Source organism: Bubalus kerabau, chromosome 12, assembly GCF_029407905.1.
Source record: "Bubalus kerabau isolate K-KA32 ecotype Philippines breed swamp buffalo chromosome 12, PCC_UOA_SB_1v2, whole genome shotgun sequence".
Classification (NCBI taxonomy): Eukaryota; Metazoa; Chordata; class Mammalia; order Artiodactyla; family Bovidae; genus Bubalus; species Bubalus kerabau.
The window spans coordinates 75,323,112-75,342,131 of record NC_073635.1 but is presented as its reverse complement, the minus strand read 5'-3'; the positions used below and the strand labels follow the sequence as shown (position 1 = coordinate 75,342,131).

Here is a 19,020-nt window from a genome sequence, read left to right as displayed (position 1 = left end):
CTGGCTTACTTCACTCTGTATAATAGACTCCAGTTACATGCACCTCATTAGAACTGATTCAAATGTATCCTTTTTAATGGCTGAATAATACTCCATTGTGTATATGTACCACTGCTTTCTTATCCATTCATCTGCTGATGGACATCTAGGTTGCTTCCATGTCCTGGCTATTATGAACAGTGCTGCGATGAACATTGGGGTACACGTGTCTCTTTCCCTTCTGGTATCCTCAGTGTGTATGCCCAGCAGTGGGATTGCTGGGTCATAAGGCAGTTCTATTTCCAGTTTTTTAAGGAATCTCCACACTGTTCTCCATAGTGGCTGAACTAGTTTGCATTTCTACCAACAGTGTAAGAGGGTTCCATTTTCTCCACACCCTCTCCAGCATTTATTGCTTGTAGACTTTTGGATAGCAGCCACTAACTTCCAGTCCCTCTTCCCTCATCCAGCACCATTCTACATTTCTCTCTGTGAACCTGACTACTTTAGTACCCCATGTAAGTGGATTGATTCAGTGTTTGTCATTTTGTATGTGGCTTATGTCCTGTAGCACGTCTTCAAGATTCATCCACGTTGTACCAGATGTCAGAATTTAAGTCCTTTTAAGGCTGAATAATATTCCATTGTAGGTCTATACACCATTCTGTGTATTCGCTCATCTGTCAATGGACAATTCTATCTTTTAGCTATTGTGAACATTGCTGCCATGAATATGAGTACACAAATTGTCTGTTCAAATTTGTGTTTTTAGTTTTCTTGAGTATATCCTTAGTAGTGTAATTGCTATATTGTATGCTAATTTAATGTTTAATTAACTTCCATATTCTCTTCCATTGTGGTTATATCATTTTACATTCTCACTTGATCATTGGTTTTCTTCTTGAGGAGTAATCAAAGCATTTTTATAAAGTATGACATTTTGTTTGGATTAGTGGCTCCAGCTGGTGGTCTGTTGAAGCAGCTCCTTGTGTCTCTTCAGTTTCCTCAGATTGCTAGGGCATTTTTCTTACAAAATAAAGGGATTGTACAACACAGGTTGTGATTTTTGTAAAGTCAGCAGACTGGCATTAAGAATGGGAACCTCAGGGGGAGGAGCCAAGATGGCGGAGGAGTAGGACGGGGAGAACACTTTCTCCCCCACAAATTCATCAAAAGAGCATTTAAACATCAAGTAAATTCCACAAAACAACTTCTGAATGCCGGCAGAGGACATCAGGCACCCAGAAAAGCGGCCCAACTCTTCAAAAGGAGGTAGGAAAAAATATAAAAGACAAAAAAAGAGACAAAAGAGGGAGGGACGGAGTTCCGTCCCGGGAAGGGAGTCTTAAAAAGAGAGAAGTTTCCAAACACCAGGAAACCCTCTCACTGCCGAATCTGTGCCGAGCTTTGGAAGCACAGAGGGCAACATAAAAGGGAGGGGAAAAAAAAATAAACAATTAAAAATCGCAGATTGTGAGCCCTACGGTAACTCCCCCAGCGGAGAAGCAGCGCAAACGCCTGCACACGGCATTAGCAAGCGGGGGCTGGGCAGGGAAGTGCGGCGCGGGCTGTGTCCCTTAGAGTAAGAATCGGGCCGAATGTCCTGAGCACTATCTGAGTGAAATAATTTGGGCTAGCAAACCAGACTGTGGGATATCTACCACGCGAAAAGCCAGCCCTAACCTAAGACACCGCCAGGCCCGCGCACAGAACAAAGGACTGAACAGAGATAGCCGGCTGCAGACCTTCCCCCTCCGGTGACAGGCAGCCAGAGCCGGAAGTGGGCAATCGCAGCCCCAGAGAGACACTATCTATAAAACTGTAAGCAGGCTTCTTTGCTAACTAAAACTTGGGGGTCTGGACGGTCAACAGCTGCCTGAGAAGGTGCGCCGGTTTTACACCCAGATAACCGAGTGGCGGGGAGGCGATAAGTCGCAGAATTGGCGCCCGCCAAACACCTCATCAGCTGAGCTGCTCGGATCTGGGAAGAACACAAAACGCAGGCCCAACCGAGTCTGCGCCTCTGAGGACTACCCGAGTGCCTGAACCTGAGCGGCTTGGACCTGGGAGCTCAGCCCAGGGCCGGCCTCTGACTGTTCCCGGCGGAACAACCTAGAGCCCAAGCAGTGTGGGCAGGGAGGCTACACGCGCCGTGAGCGGGGGCAGACCCAGTGTGGCTGAGGCACTGCGAGCGCATGCCAGTGTTATCTGTTTGCAGCATCCCTCCCTCCCTCCCCACAGCGCGGCTGAACAAGTGAGCCTAAATTAAAAAAAAAAAAAAAAAAATAGTGTCCTCAACCATCCCCTTTGTGTCAGGGCAGGAACCAGACACTGAAGAGACCAGCAAACAGAAGAAGCTGTAACAGAGGGAAACACCTTGGAAGCTACAGGCCATAGATTAAAACCCTGTGGTTACTACGGATTACATAGGAAGGGGCCTATAGATCTTGAGAAATATAAGTCGGACTAAGGAACTGCCAAAAATGAACTGAACCCACAATACTCACAACAAAACCAGAGAAAGACCTAGATATATTTTTACTATTTTTATGATCAATCTTTCTTTTTTTTGTTTTAATTAAAAGAAAATTTTTAAGTCCTCTATTGTCTTTTAATTTTCAGTTTTATAACTATTATTTTGCAAAAAAAAAAAAGACCCTATTTTTTTTTTCTTCTTCAGCAAACTTCATATATATATTTTATAATTTTTTGACCGTGTTTTTTTTTTTTCTTTTTTCTTTTTCTTCTTTTCTTTAACATTGTATTTTTGAAATTCCAAACTCTACTCTAGATCTTTAATTTTAGCCTTTTGGTATATGTTATCAATTTTGTACCTATAGTTTTTTTCATAATTTCTGTGACTTTTTTTTTCCCTCTGTTTTTTTCTCTTCTTCTTTTATATAAAATCGTATATCTGCAATTCCAAACTCTACTCAAGATTTTTAATTTATGCTTTTTGGTATTTGATATCAATTTTGTACCTGTATTTTCTTTATAATTTTTGTGACATTGTTTTTGTTGGTTTGTTTGTTTTCTCTCTTTATTTTTCTTCTTCTTCTTTTTTTTTTTTTAACGTTGTATTTTTGAAATTCCAAACTCTACTCTAGATTTTTAATTTTTGCTTTTTGGTATTAGTTATCAATTTTGTACCTGTACTTTCTTTATAATTTTCACGACCTTGTTTGTTTTTCTTTGTTCGTTTTTTCTCTCTTTCTTTTCCTTCTTCTTTTCATTAACATCGCATTTTTGAAACTCCAAACTCTACTCTAGATTTTTAATTTTTGCTTTTATGTATTTGTTACCAATTTCGTACCTTTAAGAACCCAATCTTCAGGACCCATTTTTCACTAGGGTACGAGATTACTGGCTTGACTGCTCTCTCTCCCTTTGGACTCTCCATTTTCTCCACCAGGTCACCTGTATCTCCTCCCTAACCCCTCTATACTCTACCCAACTCTGTGAATTTCTGTGTGTTCCAGACGGTGGAGAACACTTAAGGAACTGATTACTGACTGGATCTGTCTCCCTCCTTTTCATTTCCCCCTTTTATCCTTCTGGCCACCTCTGTCTCCTGCCTCCTTCTTCTCTTCTCTGTATAACTCCGTGAACATCTCTGAGCGGCCCAGTTGTGGAGTGCACATAAGGAAGTGACTACTGACTAGCCCACTCTCTCCACTATTGATTCCACCTCATCTCATTTGGGTCACCTCTAACTCCCTCCTCCCTCTTCTCTTCTCCATGTAACGCTGTGAACCTCTCTGAGTGACCCTCACAGTAGAGAAACTTTTCATCTCTAACGTAGATGTTTTATCAGTGGTGCTGTATAGAAGGAGAAGTTTTGAAACTACTGTAAAAATAAGACCGATAACTGGAAGTAGGAGGCTTAAGTCCAAACCCTGACTCCAGGGAACTCCTGACTCCAAGGAACATTGACAGGAGCTCATCAAATGCCTCCATACCGACACTGAAACCAAGCACCACACAAGGGCCATCAAGTTCCAGGGAAAGACATAACAAGCAAATTCTCCAGCAACAAAGGAACACAGCCCTGAGCTTCAAGATACAGGCTGCCCAAAGTCACCCCAAAACCATAGACATCTCATAACTCATTACTGGACATTTCATTACACTCCAGAGAGAAGAAATACAGCTCCATCCACCAGAACATCGACACAAGCTTCCCTAACCAGGAAACCTTGACAAGCCACCTGTACAAACCCACACACAGCGAGGAAATGCCACAATAAAGAGAACGCCACAAACTGCCAGAATACAGAAAGGACACCCCAAACTCAGCAATTTAAACAAGATGAAGAGACAGAGGAATACCCAGCAGATAAAGGAACAGGATAAATGCCCACCAAACCAAACAAAAGAGGAAGAGATAGGGAATCTACCTGATAAAGAATTCCGAATAATGATAGTGAAATTGATCCAAAATCTTGAAATTAAAATGGAATCACAGATAAATAGCCTGGAGGCAAGGATTGAGAAGATGCAAGAAAGGTTTAACAAAGACTTAGAAGAAATAAAAAAGAGTCAATATATAATGAATAATGCAATAAGTGAAATTAAAAACACTCTGGAGGCAACAAATAGTAGAATAACAGAGGCAGAAGATAGGATTAGTGAATTAGAAGATAGAATGGTAGAAATAAATGAATCAGAGAGGACAAAAGAAAAACGAATTAAAAGAAATGAGGACAATCTCAGAGACCTCCAGGACAATATTCAACGCTACAACATTCGAATCATAGGGATCCCAGAAGAAGAAGACAAAAAGAAAGACCATGAGAAAATACTTGAGGAGATAATAGTTGAAAACTTCCCTAAAATGGGGAAGGAAATAATCACCCAGGTCCAAGAAACCCAGAGAGTCCCAAACAGGATAAACCCAAGGCGAAACACCCCAAGACACATATTAATCAAATTAACAAAGATAAAACACAAAGAACAAATATTAAAAGCAGCAAGGGAAAAACAACAAATAACACACAAGGGAATACCCATAAGGATAACAGCTGATCTTTCAATAGAAACTCTTCAAGCCAGGAGGGAATGGCAAGACATACTTAAAATGATGAAAGAAAATAACCTACAGCCCAGATTATTGTACCCAGCAAGGATCTCATTCAAGTATGAAGGAGAAATCAAAAGCTTTTCAGACAAGCAAAAGCTGAGAGAATTCTGCACCACCAAACCAGCTCTCCAACAAATACTAAAGGATATTCTCTAGACAGGAAACACAAAAATGATGTATAAATTCGAACCCAAAACAATAAAGTAAATGGCAACGGGGTCATACTTATCAGTAATTACCTTAAACGTAAATGGGTTGAATGCCCCAACCAAAAGACAAAGACTGGCTGAATGGATACAAAAACAAGACCCCTACATATGTTGTCTACAAGAAACCCACCTCAAAACAGGGGACACATACAGACTGAAAGTGAAGGGCTGGAAAAAGATTTTCCATGCAAATAGGGACCAAAAGAAAGCAGAAGTAGCAATACTCATATCAGATAAAATAGACTTTAAAACAAATACTGTGAAAAGAGACAAAGATGGTCACTACATAATGATCAAAGGATCAATCCAAGAAGAAGATATAACAATTATAAATATATATGCACCCAACACGGGAGCACTGCAGTATGTAAGACAAATGCTAACAAGTATGAAAGAAGAAATTAACAATAACACAATAATAGTGGGATACTTTAATACCCCACTCACACCTATGGATAGATCAACTAAACAGAAAATTAACCAGGAAACACAAACTTTAAACGATACAATAGACCAGTTAGACCTAATTGATATCTATAGGACATTTCCCCCCAAAACAATGATTTTCACCTTCTTCTCAAGCGCACATGGAACCTTCTCCAGGATAGATCACATCCTGGGCCATAAAGCTAGCCTTGGTAAATTCAAAAAAATAGAAATCATTCCAAGCATCTTTTCTGACCACAATGCAGTAAGATTAGATCTCAATTACAGGAGAAAAACTATTAAAAAATCCAACATATGGAGACTGAACAACACGCTGCTGAATAACCAACAAATCACAGAAGAAATCAAAAAAGAAATCAAAATTTGCATAGAAACGAATGAAAATGAAAACACAACAACCCAAAACCTGTGGGACACGGTAAAAGCAGTCCTAAGGGGAAAGTTCATAGCAATACAGGCACACCTCAAGAAACAAGAAAAAAGTCAAATAAATAACCTAACTCTACACCTAAAGCAACTAGAAAAGGAAGAAATGAAGAACCCCAGGGTTAGTAGAAGGAAAGAAATCTTAAAAATTAGAGCAGAAATAAATGCAAAAGAAACAAAAGAGACCATAGCAAAAATCAACAAAACCAAAAGCTGGTTCTTTGAAAGGATAAATAAAATTGACAAACCATTAGCCAGACTCATCAAGAAACAAAGGGAGAAAAATCAAATCAATAAAATTAGAAATGAAAATGGAGAGATCAAATAAAATTAAAAAAAATAAAAATAAAAAAAAAAAAAAAAAAAAAAGAAAATGGAGAGATCACAACAGACAACACAGAAATACAAAGGATCATAAGAGACTACTATCAACAATTATATGCCAATAAAATGGACAACGAGGAAGAAATGGACAAATTCTTAGAAAAGTACAACTTTCCAAAACTCGACCAGGAAGAAATAGAAAATCTTAACAGACCCATCACAAGCACGGAAATTGAAACTGTAATAAAAAATCTTCCGGCAAACAAAAGCCCAGGTCCAGACGGCTTCACAGCTGAATTCTACCAAAAATTTAGAGAAGAGCTAACACCTATCCTGCTCAAACTCTTCCAGAAAATTGCAGAGGATGGTAAACTTCCAAACTCATTCTATGAGGCCACCATCACCCTAATACCAAAACCTGACAAAGATCCCACAAAAAAAGAAAACTACAGGCCAATATCACTGATGAACATAGATGCAAAAATCCTTAACAAAATTCTAGCAATCAGAATCCAACAACACATTAAAAAGATCATACACCATGACCAAGTGGGCTTTATCCCAGGGATGCAAGGATTCTTCAATATCCGCAAATCAATCAATGTAATACACCACATTAACAAATTGAAAAATAAAAACCATATGATTATCTCAATAGATGCAGAGAAAGCCTTTGACAAAATTCAACATCAATTTATGATAAAAAAAAACTCTCCAGAAAGCAGGAATAGAAGGAACATACCTCAACATAATAAAAGCTATATATGACAAACCCACAGCAAACATTATCCTCAATGGGGAAAAATTGAAAGCATTTCCTCTAAAGTTAGGAACAAGACAAGGGTGCCCACTTTCACCATTACTATTCAACATAGTTTTGGAAGTTTTGGCCACAGCAATCAGAACAGAAAAAGAAATAAAAGGAATCCAAATTGGAAAAGAAGAAGTAAAGCTCTCACTGTTTGCAGATGACATGATCCTCTACATAGAAAACCCTAAAGACTCCACCAGAAAATTACTAGAATTAATCAATGACTATAGTAAAGTTGCAGGATATAAAATCAACACACAGAAATCCCTTGCATTCCTATACACTAATAATGAGAAAACAGAAAGAGAAATTAAGGAAACAATTCCATTCACCATTGCAACGGAAAGAATAAAATACTTAGGAATATATCTACCTAAAGAATCTAAAGACCTATATATAGAAAACTATAAAATACTGGTGAAAGAAATCAAAGAGGACACTAACAGATGGAGAAATATACCATGTTCATAGATTGGAAGAATCAATATAGTGAAAATGAGTATACTACCCAAAGCAATCTATAGATTCAATGCAATCCCTATCAAGCTACCAACAGCATTCTTCACAGAGCTAGAACAAATAATTTCACAATTTGTATGGAAAAACAAAAAACCTCGAATAGCCAAAGTGATCTTGAGAAAGAAGAATGGAACTGGAGGAATCAACCTACCTGACTTCAGGCTACTACAAAGCCACAGTTATCAAGACAGTATGGTACTGGCACAAAGACAGAAATATAGATCAATGGAACAAAATAGAAAGCCCAGAGATAAATCCATGCACATATGGACACCTTATCTTTGACAAAGGAGGCAAGAATATACAATGGATTAAAGACAATCTCTTTAACAAGTGGTGCTGGGAACTCTGGTCAACCACTTGTAAAAGAATGAAACTAGAACACTTTCTAACACCATACACAAAAATAAACTCAAAATGGATTAAAGATCTAAACATAAGACCAGAAACTATAAAACTCCTAGAGGAGAACATAGGCAAAACACTCTCTGACATACATCACAGCAGGATCCTCTATGACCCACCTCCCAGAATATTGGAAATAAAAGCAAAAATAAACAAATGGGACCTAATTAACCTTAAAAGCTTCTTCACATCAAAGGAAACTATTAGCAAGGTGAAAAGACAGCCTTCAGAATGGGAGAAGATAATAGCAAATGAAGCAACTGACAAACAACTAATCTCCAGAATATACAAGCAACTCCTACAGCTCAACTCCAGAAAAATAAATGACCCAATCAAAAAATGGGCCAAAGAACTAAATAGACATTTCTCCAAAGAAGACATACAGATGGCTAACAAACACATGAAAAGATGCTCAACATCACTCATTATCAGAGAAATGCAAATCAAAACCACTATGAGGTACCATTTCACACCAGTCAGAATGGCTGCGATCCAAAGTCTACAAGTAATAAATGCTGGAGAGGGTGTGGAGAAAAGGGAACCCTCTTACACTGTTGGTGGGAATGCAAACTAGTACAGCCACTATGGAGAACAGTGTGGAGATTCCTTTAAAAACTGGAAATAGACCTGCCTTATGATCCAGCAATCCCACTGCTGGGCATACACACTGAGGAAACCAGAAGGGAAAGAGACACGTGTACCCCAATGTTCATCGCAGCACTGTTCATAATAGCCAGGACATGGAAGCAACCTAGATGTCCATCAGCAGATGAATGGATAAGAAAGCAGTGGTACATATACACAATGGAGTATTATTCAGCCATTAAAAAGAATACATTTGAATCAGTTCTAATGAGGTGGATGAAACTGGAGCCTATTATACAGAGTGAAGTAAGCCAGAAAGAAAAACACCAATACAGTATACTAACGCATATATATGGAATTTAGAAAGATGGTAACAATAACCCTGTGTACGAGACAGCAAAAGAGACACTGATGTATAGAACAGTCTTATGGACTCTGTGGGAGAGGGAGAGGGCGGGAAGATTTGGGAGAATGGCATTCAAACATGTAAAATATCATGTATGAAACAAGTTGCCAGTCCAGGTTCGATGCACGATACTGGATGCTAGGGGCTGGTGCACTGGGACGACCCAGAGGGATGGAATGGGGAGGGAGGAGGGAGGAGGGTTCAGGATGGGGAACACATGTATACCTGTGGCAGATTCATTTTGATATTTGGCAAAACTAATACAGTTATGTGAAGTTTAAAAATAAAATAAAATTTAAAAAAAATTAAAAAAAAAAATCAGGACAAAAAATTTCAATAAATTCCAAAAAGTAGAAATACTTGAAAAAAAAAAAAAAAAGACTTTTTAAATTAACTTATTTTTACTGAGACATAATTCACATGCCATAAAATTCACCCCTTAAAATGCACAATTCAGTGAGTTATTCATAAAATTAGGAAGCCATTGCCATATTTCAGAATATTTTCATCACTCCAAACGGAAACTCCATATCCATTAACAGTTACTCCTTGTTCTCTCCTCCCCACTAGCCATTGGCAATCACTGATCTTTCTCTCTCTATGGATTTGCCTATTCTAGAAATTTCATAAAAATGGAATCATACGACATTTGGCCTTTTGCGTCTGGTTTCTTTCACTTACCATCGTGTTTTCAAGGTTCATGTATGTTGTATCATGAATCATTACTTCATTCCTTTTATGGCTGAATAATATTCCATCATACGGGTATACCCCATTTTGTTCATCCATTTGTTCAGTCGTTGTTGGGTTGTTTCCACTTCTTTATCTATTATGAATAAAGCTTCTACGAACAAAAAAATAAATAAATAAATAAATTGTGCTACCTTCATTTAATGAAATACTCCTTAGCAATAAAAAGAACAAAGCAGTGATAGATAAATCTTAAAAAAAAAAAAAAGTTACACTGAATACAAGAATCCAGGTCCAGAAGACTACATACTATAAGATTCCATTTATCTGAAGATCTACAACACGCAAACTAATGTATGGCAACAAAAAGCCCATCAGTGGTTGCCAGGAGTGGAGGGGGGATCGACTGTAACATGGCAGGAGGGAGTTTTGGGGATGATGGATATATTCTGTAGCTTGATTTGCGAGGTAGTTATGGAAGTGTTGGTAGTTGTCAAAACTCATTGGACTGTGTACTTAAAATGGGAGCTTTTGATTGTTTGCAAATTATAACTCAATAAAGTGATTTAAAATATTAAAAAAAAAAAAAAAAGAATGGGAACCTCACAGGAACGGTGTTTTGAATGTTATACTTGCTCATTTTGGAATGAGAAAACGAAGCCCATGTGGTTAAATATTGTCACCCACAGAATTTATGATTGAGTTCAGATTTAGAGTCCAAGTCTCTGAATTTGTTTCCTTAAGGCAGCCTCTCCACCCTCATTTAATTTGGCTCAAAATTACTTACTTGTCTCTTAAGTGTAAACCTACACCCTTTATCCTTTGGCCAGGTTCAAGTTCATTGAAACTGGGGAGGGAGGCGGATTTTGCTTCTGCCTCCTGCTTCTCCCTTTGCTGTCCTTGCGGGTGGGGCTGCTGCCACAGTGAGGAGTGAAAGGCTGATCAAGGGTCCCTAGATCCCTGCTGTCAGGGGTCACCCTGCTTGTGGTGATACCACTCAAGATCCCAAGAACACATGCTCCATTGTGTTATGTTCTAAGATGACTTGGTATGACCTTAGGAATCCAGTTCTCTGTCTCCCTCTCTCATTTCAGGCACTTCGCCTAAGTAGCTCAGCCATGGGGAAGACCACCGCAGGCTAGATTGTCAACCTGCTGTCCAACGATATGAACAGGTTTGACCAGGTGAGCTGCCCCTGAGGGATACTCTTCCACTTCCTGTTCTTCTCACTGGGCTCAGCTTATTGGGATGCCAGGTGCCAGGGTTTGGTGTCAGCCAGGGTTCTGTTGAGGATGTAAGACAAAGGTTCTATTTATGCAACTTTCATTTCTCTGAGTGCAAATTCGATGTAATTATATGTATTGTTCCATAAGTGAGAGTTTTGCTTTTCTAATAATAAATAGGTAGTGGTGTTGTTGCCCACTAACCAACGCACATTAGTTAGTGTCCCTAAGGATCCTGCTGGAGTGGCCCTTCTTGGCACGTGGTATAGGTGTTGCTGGATTATCTTCTCCTCCGTATGATGAAGGTCTTGTGGGCAGGGATTTTTCTTTCCCCTGTGCTCTGATCAGTGCCTGCTACATAGGAAGCCTTCAAGGGATATGCCAAGTGGGTGGTACCCAGCCAGACCCAATCTCCTCTCTGCTGTCCCCCCTCAGTCTTTTTACCACTGACGTTATGCATAGATCACATGACCCAGGGCATTGTAGCTATTGGTCAGATCTGTGTTGCACTAGGCACTTCTTTTTCGAGTATCCATTCATCAAACATGAAGTAAGGTCCCTACTCAGTTTCAGGGATGAATAAAGCTTAGTTTCTTCCCTATAGAAATCACAGCCTATCAGGTAGGTAAATACAGAAGCCGTTACTTGAGAGAGAAGTAGGTAACATAATATAAGTTTTCCTGGGATGTCAAGGAGACCCAGAGGAGATGGGGGCTCAGTTCTGGAACACAGAACATTTGCGGAAGACCTACAAGACCTTCTACAGCTAACACCCCAAAAATATGTCCTTTTCATCATAGGGTACTGGAATGCAAAAGTAGGAAGTCAAGAGATACCCGCAGTAACAGGCAAATTTGGCCTTGGAGTACAAATGAAGCAGGGCAAAGGCTAACAGGGTTTTTCCAAGAGAACCCACTGGTCATAGCAAACATCCTCTTCCAACAACACAAGAGATGGCGCTACACATGGACATCACCAGATGGTCAGTACCAACATCAGGTTGATTATATTATTTGCAGCCAGAGATGGAGAAGCTCTATACATTCAGCAAAAACAAGACTGAGAGCTGACTGTGGTTCAGATCATGAACTCCTTATTGCAAAATTCAGACTTAAATTGAATTAGGGAAAACCACTAGACCATTCAGGTATGACGTAAATAAAATCCCTTACAATTACACAGTGGAAGTAACAAATAAATTCCAGGGATTAGATCTAATAGAATACCTGAAGAACTATGGATGGAGGATCGTGACATTGTACAGAAGGCAATGATCAAGACCATCCCCAGAAAAAGAAATGCAAAAAGACAAAATGGTTGTCTAAGGAGGCCTTACAAATAGCTATGAAAAGAAGAGAAGCTAAAGGCAAAGGACAAAAGGAAAGATATACCTATTTGAATGCAGAGTTCCAAAGAATAGCAAGGAGAGATATGAAATCCTTCACCAGTGATCAATGCAAAGAAATAGAGGAAAACAATAGAATGGGAAAGACTAGAGATCTCTTCAAGAAAATTAGAGATACCCAGGGAATATTTCATGCAAAGATGGGCACAATAAAGGACAAAAATTTATGGACCTAACAAAAGCAGAAGATATTAAGAAGAGGTGGCAAGAATACACAGAACAACTATACATAAAAAGATGTTCACAACCCAGATAACCACGATGTGGTTATCACTCATCTGGACCCAGACATCTTGGAATGTGAAGTCAAGTGGGCCTTAGGAAGCATCACTATGAACAAAGCTAGTGGAGGTTATGGAATTCCAGTTGAGCTATGTCAAATCCCGAAATATGATGCTGTGAAAGTGCTGCACTCAATATGCCAGCAAATTTGGAAAACTCAGCAGTGCCACAGGACTGGAAAAGGTCAGTTTTCATTCCAATCCCAAAGAAGGGAAATACCAAAGAATGTTCAAATGACCACAAGATGCACTCATTTTACACGCTAGTAAAGTAATGTTCAAAATTCTCCAAGCCAGGCTTCAGCAGTATGTGAACCATGAACTCCCAGAGGTTCAAGCTGGTTTTAGAAAAGACAGAGGAACCAGAAATCAAATTGCCAACATCTGTTGGATCATCAAAAAAGCAAGAGAATTCCAGAAAAGCATCTACTTCTGCTTTATTGATTACGCCGAAGCCTTTGACTGTAAATCATAACAAACTGTGGAAAATTCTTCAAGAGATGGTTATACCAGACCACTTTACCTGCCTCCTGAGAAATATGTATGCAGGTCAAGATGCAATAGTTAGAACTGCACATGAAACAACAGACTGGTTCCAGAGTAGGAAAGGAGTATATCAAGGTTGTATATTGTCACCCTTCTTATTTAAATTCTATGCAGAATACACCATGTGAAATGCCAGGCTGGATGAAGCACAGGCTGGAATCAAGATTGCCAGGATAAATATCAATAACCTCAGATATGCAGATGACACCACCCTTATGGAAGAAAGTGAAGAGGAACTGAAGAGCCTCTTGATGACAGTGAAAGAGGAGAGTGAAAAAGCTGGTTAAAAACTCGACATTAAAAAACAAAGATCATGGCATCTGGTCCCATCACTTCATGGGAAATAGATGGGAAAACAGTGGAAACAGTGAGAGACACTATTTTTGTGGGCTCCAAAATCACTGAAGATGGTGAGTTCAGCCATGAAATTAAAAACCACTTGCTACTTGGAAGAAAAGCTATTACCAACCTAGACAGCATATTTAAAAGGAGAGACAGTACTTTGTCAACAAAGGTCTGTCTAGTCAGAGCTATAGTTTTTCCAGTAGTCATGTATGGATGTGAGAGTTGGACTTGATTCATTTTGATATTTGGCAAAACTAATACAATTATGTAAAGTTTAAAAATAAAATAAAATTAAAAAAAAAAAAAGCTGAGCACCAAAAAAATTGATGCTCTTGAACTGTGGTGTTGGAGAAGACTCTTGAGAGTCCCTTGGACTGCAAGGAGATCAAGCCATCTCATCCTAAAGGAAATCAGTCCTGGATATTTATTGAAAGGACTGATGCTGAAGTTGAAACTCCATTACTTTGGCCACCTAATGCAAAGAACTAACTCATTGGAAAAGTCCCTGATGCTGGGAAAGATTGAAGGCAGAAAGAGAAGGGGATGACAGAGGATTACATGGTTGGATGGCATCACTGACTTGATAGACATAAGTTTTAGCAAACTCCAGGAGTTGATGATGGATAGGGAAGCTTTGTATGCTGCAGTCCATGGGGTCACAAAGAATCAGAGACAACCGAGCATCTGAACTGAGGTTAGCTCATCTGTGTTTTGAACAAAATTGACATTTTCCTTCAGTGCTGCTGTTCTGACTCTCCCTGGGTGTCCCTGAAACCAACCCTGTGCTGCCCCTGAATGGCATCATCTGGGGTTGATGCTTGGATTTCTGTTTTAGCAGGTTTGAATCCCACTGAGATAGTTTCTGTTTACATTCCTGTCTATTCCTTCAGAGGAGATTGTTTCTACACTGTGTCCTTATTGGTTTTTACACCATCTTAAGAATAGAAGAAGTCTTTCTATTTTAAGGTAATGATGTTCTTGCACTATCTGTGGATGGGGCCACTGCAATCTATTGCAGTGACCACCCTCCTCCGGATGGAAATAGGAATATCGTGTCTTGTTGGGATGGCGGTTCTCATTACTCTTCTGGTGTTGCAAAGCTGCTATTGGAAGTTGTTTTCCTCACTTTGGTAAGAGAAACACTGGTTTTAAAAAATTGATAATATGTAATTGGTAACATCCACAGTCTGCTTGATGCTTTTGTTCAAAAACAAGACAAATGTCTTCTCTGGTCTCTTCTTTGTGTGGATTGTAGACCCTTCAGGCTTAACAAGTGAAGGCTCCAGCCTTAAGCTGAAGGCTGATCCTGAAACAGGAACAGTGAAAGCATTCACTGGCTGCTGTTGGCACCATATCTTAATAAGTAGAGTGTCCTTCAACAGAATTTACCCATGTCCAAGTTATTTAAATATTGGTAAATAGTAATGATCTTGTAGGCCCATTTCTCACCACATATATTTTTGTTATGCTTGTGTTGGAGCCTTTTCAAGTTTTATGTTCATGTTGCCTTTAAGTTATAAGCACCCCAAGGGCAAGCTGATCTTCATTGTGTCTTTACAAAGCCCCGCATTCACAGCAGCATACACGATAGAAAAGTGGCTGATGGTGAAGAGCCTTCTGGTGATGAGTTAGACCTGAAGCAGGTTCCAAAGTGTTGGAGGTGGGAGATTGTCAGGTGATGGTGATGTTTTACTATTTGAAGTTCCTTGAGCTCTTGTGTATGTTCTGTGTGTGTGCAGATCTGCACTTGGTATTTTTCTCTATTTGGAATTTCCTTTTCTGTCTTTGCTGTGAAGAGATGCTCCTTATCCTTCGAGGCCCTGTTCCAGTGCTACCAGGTTTCTGAAGCTCTTCTTGTTCTCCTTTCATGGTGTATTTAACAGTCCCATCTTTTCTGCTTCCCAGAACTTCTGTCCTGTTTTATTGTAGCACAGACTATGTCTTTCTGGGTGTCTTTCTGCCTTCCCTACCTGACTGTGACATCCTTGAGCAGATGGTTTATATCTGACTCATTTCAAGTTTTGCTTAGCTGGTGCTGCATGTTCTCCAAGTTACTTCTTGAAATGGGCTGAAGGGTTGGCTTCCTAATTGAAGCCTTTTTATCCATTCGTACTTTGAGTAGGACTGGCCTGTGTTCTAAGTGCAGAAGGACAGTAGAGAATCATTTGCTTCCTAGCCACCACCTCTGATCTCCACGCCCCCATGCCCATTACTACTGCTGCTGCCACAGAAAGTTGGGCTGTGATCACTAAGGCTCATTTCTCACAACTGTCCCCTTAGGAGTAAGACCACAGCTTTCACAGATGACAGGATCAGGACCATGAGTGAAGTCATAACAGGCATCAGAACAATAAAAATGAATGCTTGGGAAAAGCATTACATTTATAGACCTTATTACCAGTTTGAGAAGGTAAGTGAAATATATCACTCCATATTTTCATGCTCTATTTCCAATTCTACAGAATGCTTTAGATGTCTTACCAAAGAAGTATTTAAGTTCACCTTCACATTAAGGTGAACTTAAATACACTATTCATTGCATCCCCCACATATTGCAGTAGGGTTAAGGAGAACAGTGGAGACATCATTTACCTGCTCTTCCATTTACCATCTTCTCAAAGGAAAAAAAAATGTATATGTTTCTTACTTACATAGAAATGAAATTCTAAGTAGTCCTTAATACCTCTAATCTCAATAAGCAATGTTTTTAATATAGTATTTGGACAATGACATTCAAACTAAAATTGTAATTTATGTTGATGGTGAATAAACAGGGAGATTACTGGAGTGGGTAGCCTTTCCCTTCTCCAGGGTGTCTTCCCAACCCAGGTCTCCCATATTGCAGGTGGATTCTTTATCAACTGAGCCACAAGCGAAGTCCAAGGATACTGGAGTGGGTAGCCTATCCCTTCTCCAATGGATCTTCGTGACCCAGGATTCAAAACATGGTCACCTACATTGCAGACAGATTCTTTACCAACTAAGCTATCAGGGAAACCATAAAGAGATTGGATGTACCTATATTGAGTCAAACTATATGAATCACTATTCTTCATTGTTGTCATGCTTATTCACTCACTCATATCCGACTCTTTGTGACACCATGGACTGTAGCTTGCCAGGCTTCTCTGTCCATGGGATTTCCCATACAGGAATACCAGAGTGGGTTGCCATTTCCTCCTCCAGAGGATCTTACTGACCCAGGGATTGAACCCATGTCTCCTGCATTGCAAGTGGATTCTTTACCACCAACAAAGCTCATAAATCACTGTTATTCTTTTCAAATGGAGCTATGAAAGAACTGTCCCTTTTGTTTTGCTTCATGTTTTTTTTTTTAATTTATTTATTTTAATTGGAGGCTAATTACTTTACAATATTGTAGTGGTTTTGCCATACATTGATGTGAATCAGCCATGGGTGTACATGTGTTCCCCATCCTGAACCCCCTCCCACCTCTCTCCCCATCCCATCCCTCTGGGTCATCCCAGTGCACCAGCCCTGAGCATCTTGTCTCATGCATCGAACCTGGACTGGCAATCTGTTTCACATATGAAAATATTCATGTTTGTATACTGTTTTTCCAACTTTTATTTAAATACCTGATGAACGTTACTCTGACCCCACGTTGTCACCTCTCACTTTGCATCTTTGTGGGGTCCCTCCCTCTGCTGGGAATACACTCCCATCTTCCTTCTTCTCTGGCCTCCACCAGCCCTGACTGACTCCAGCTCATCTTCTCAGGTTCCATGTGTGTGTGACTTGCCCTGACTCCACTGCTCCAAGTTACATGCCTCTGTGCTGAGCTCCCTTGGGGGCTGTGATGACCATCTCTAATGTTGCCCAATTTTGTGGTTGCTAATTCTCTTTGACCATAAGTTCATGAGCGCCTGGAGGGGAAAGGACGTGTCTTTCTGTGAGGAGCCTGGCACAGACTTGTGATTATGAATGTTTGTTGAACGAATGTTCAAACCCCATCTGATTGACCCAAAATGTTTGCAAGTGTGACATTTAGCCTCCTTTTACTTGAAAGAGTGAAGTGGTGATGCAGTGTGTGGTCCTGGTGTCGGGCAGACCCCTGAGTGTTCACTATGCTAATGTCTCTATGATGTGAGGAATGGTTTATCTTAATCTGTGTCTACTCCTTAGAAAGGGGCCACTCACACAGGGCATTGAATTCATATCTTGTATGTTGATGCTTCTTATAAAATCTTTGTCCTACTTTCTTTTCCAGGAAGGAAATTTCCAAAATTCTGAGAAGTTCCTACCTTAGGGGGATGCATTTGGCATCATTTTTCACTGTAAGCAAAATCATGATTTTTGTCATCTTTATCAGCAATGAGCTCCTTGACAACCTGGTCACAGCCAGCCAAGTGTTTGTGGTGGTGATGCTGTTCGAGGCACTGTGGTTTTCGAGCACCCTCTACTTCCCCATGGCCGTCAAGAAGGTGTCAGAGGCCATCGTCAGCATCCAAAGAATCAAGGTTTAGTGAAAAATAACTTTTTAAACTTATAGGCGGATTTTACCTAAAACTCTGCCTTTTATGTGGTGTCACTGTGTGCCAGTTAGGTGAGATTTAACTCTTTCAGTGCCAAGCTGGCAGTCTTTCCAAAATGTATGTATTCCCCTCTTTTCTTAGGTAAAATGCATTAAAGTACTGTAAGATCCATGCTTGTTTAGGGCCAGTAGTACCAATGGCAGCAGCACAGGCTTTTGATGTGCAGTGATGGCTGCAGGATGATTACAATGTCTAAAAGCAGGAGAAGCGAACAGATGCATCTGCTGTGCTGACTGAAATGACTAGGCAGAGATTATGCACAGTCCTGGGGTGACTAGGATTCCTCTCTGGGCCTGGAGGGAGGAACTTGCTGAGAAGTCCCTGTTCCCTGGGCAGGAAGAGTGGCCTCAGATTCACTTAGTTCTCTGTGTTTAAAAATGAATTCTTTTTTTTTTTTTAATGAATTCTTTACAGATGTTTTCTCGTTGATTTCTGATCTCTGCATTTTTGTTCCTGTCCTTATTTTACTTAGTGTCTAAGCCTGTCTTTAGCTCCCCTCTTCCCTTCAAACTTGTGATTCCCACCATACCTATTGTCTCCTTTTTTATACACAAATGTAAACTCAAAATGGATTAAAGATCTAAATGTAAGATCAGAAACTATAAACTCCTAGAGGAAAACATAGGCAAAACACTCTCTGACATAAATCACAGCAGGATCCTCTATGAACCACCTCCCAAAGTAATGTAAATAAAAGCAAAAATAAACCGTTCAGTTCAGTTCAGCCGCTCAGTCATGTCCAAGTCTTTGCAACTCCATGAATCGCAGCACGCCAGGCCTTCC

At 39.9% G+C, this 19,020-nt stretch overlaps 1 protein-coding gene across 1 annotated transcript in view; it reads left to right on the top strand.

Moving 5' to 3' along the window:
• Positions 1-1,104: 1,104 nt before the first annotated feature.
• The window catches only part of LOC129624248 (ATP-binding cassette sub-family C member 4-like), a 39,842-nt gene continuing 21,926 nt past the window's right edge, over positions 1,105-19,020 (top strand). Inside the window, exons 1-2 of the mRNA XM_055541909.1 lie at positions 1,105-1,251; positions 10,976-11,065. Coding sequence (XP_055397884.1) covers positions 11,048-11,065 — 18 coding nt within the window. The 5' untranslated portion in view covers positions 1,105-1,251; positions 10,976-11,047. The remainder of the gene's footprint in view (positions 1,252-10,975; positions 11,066-19,020) is intronic.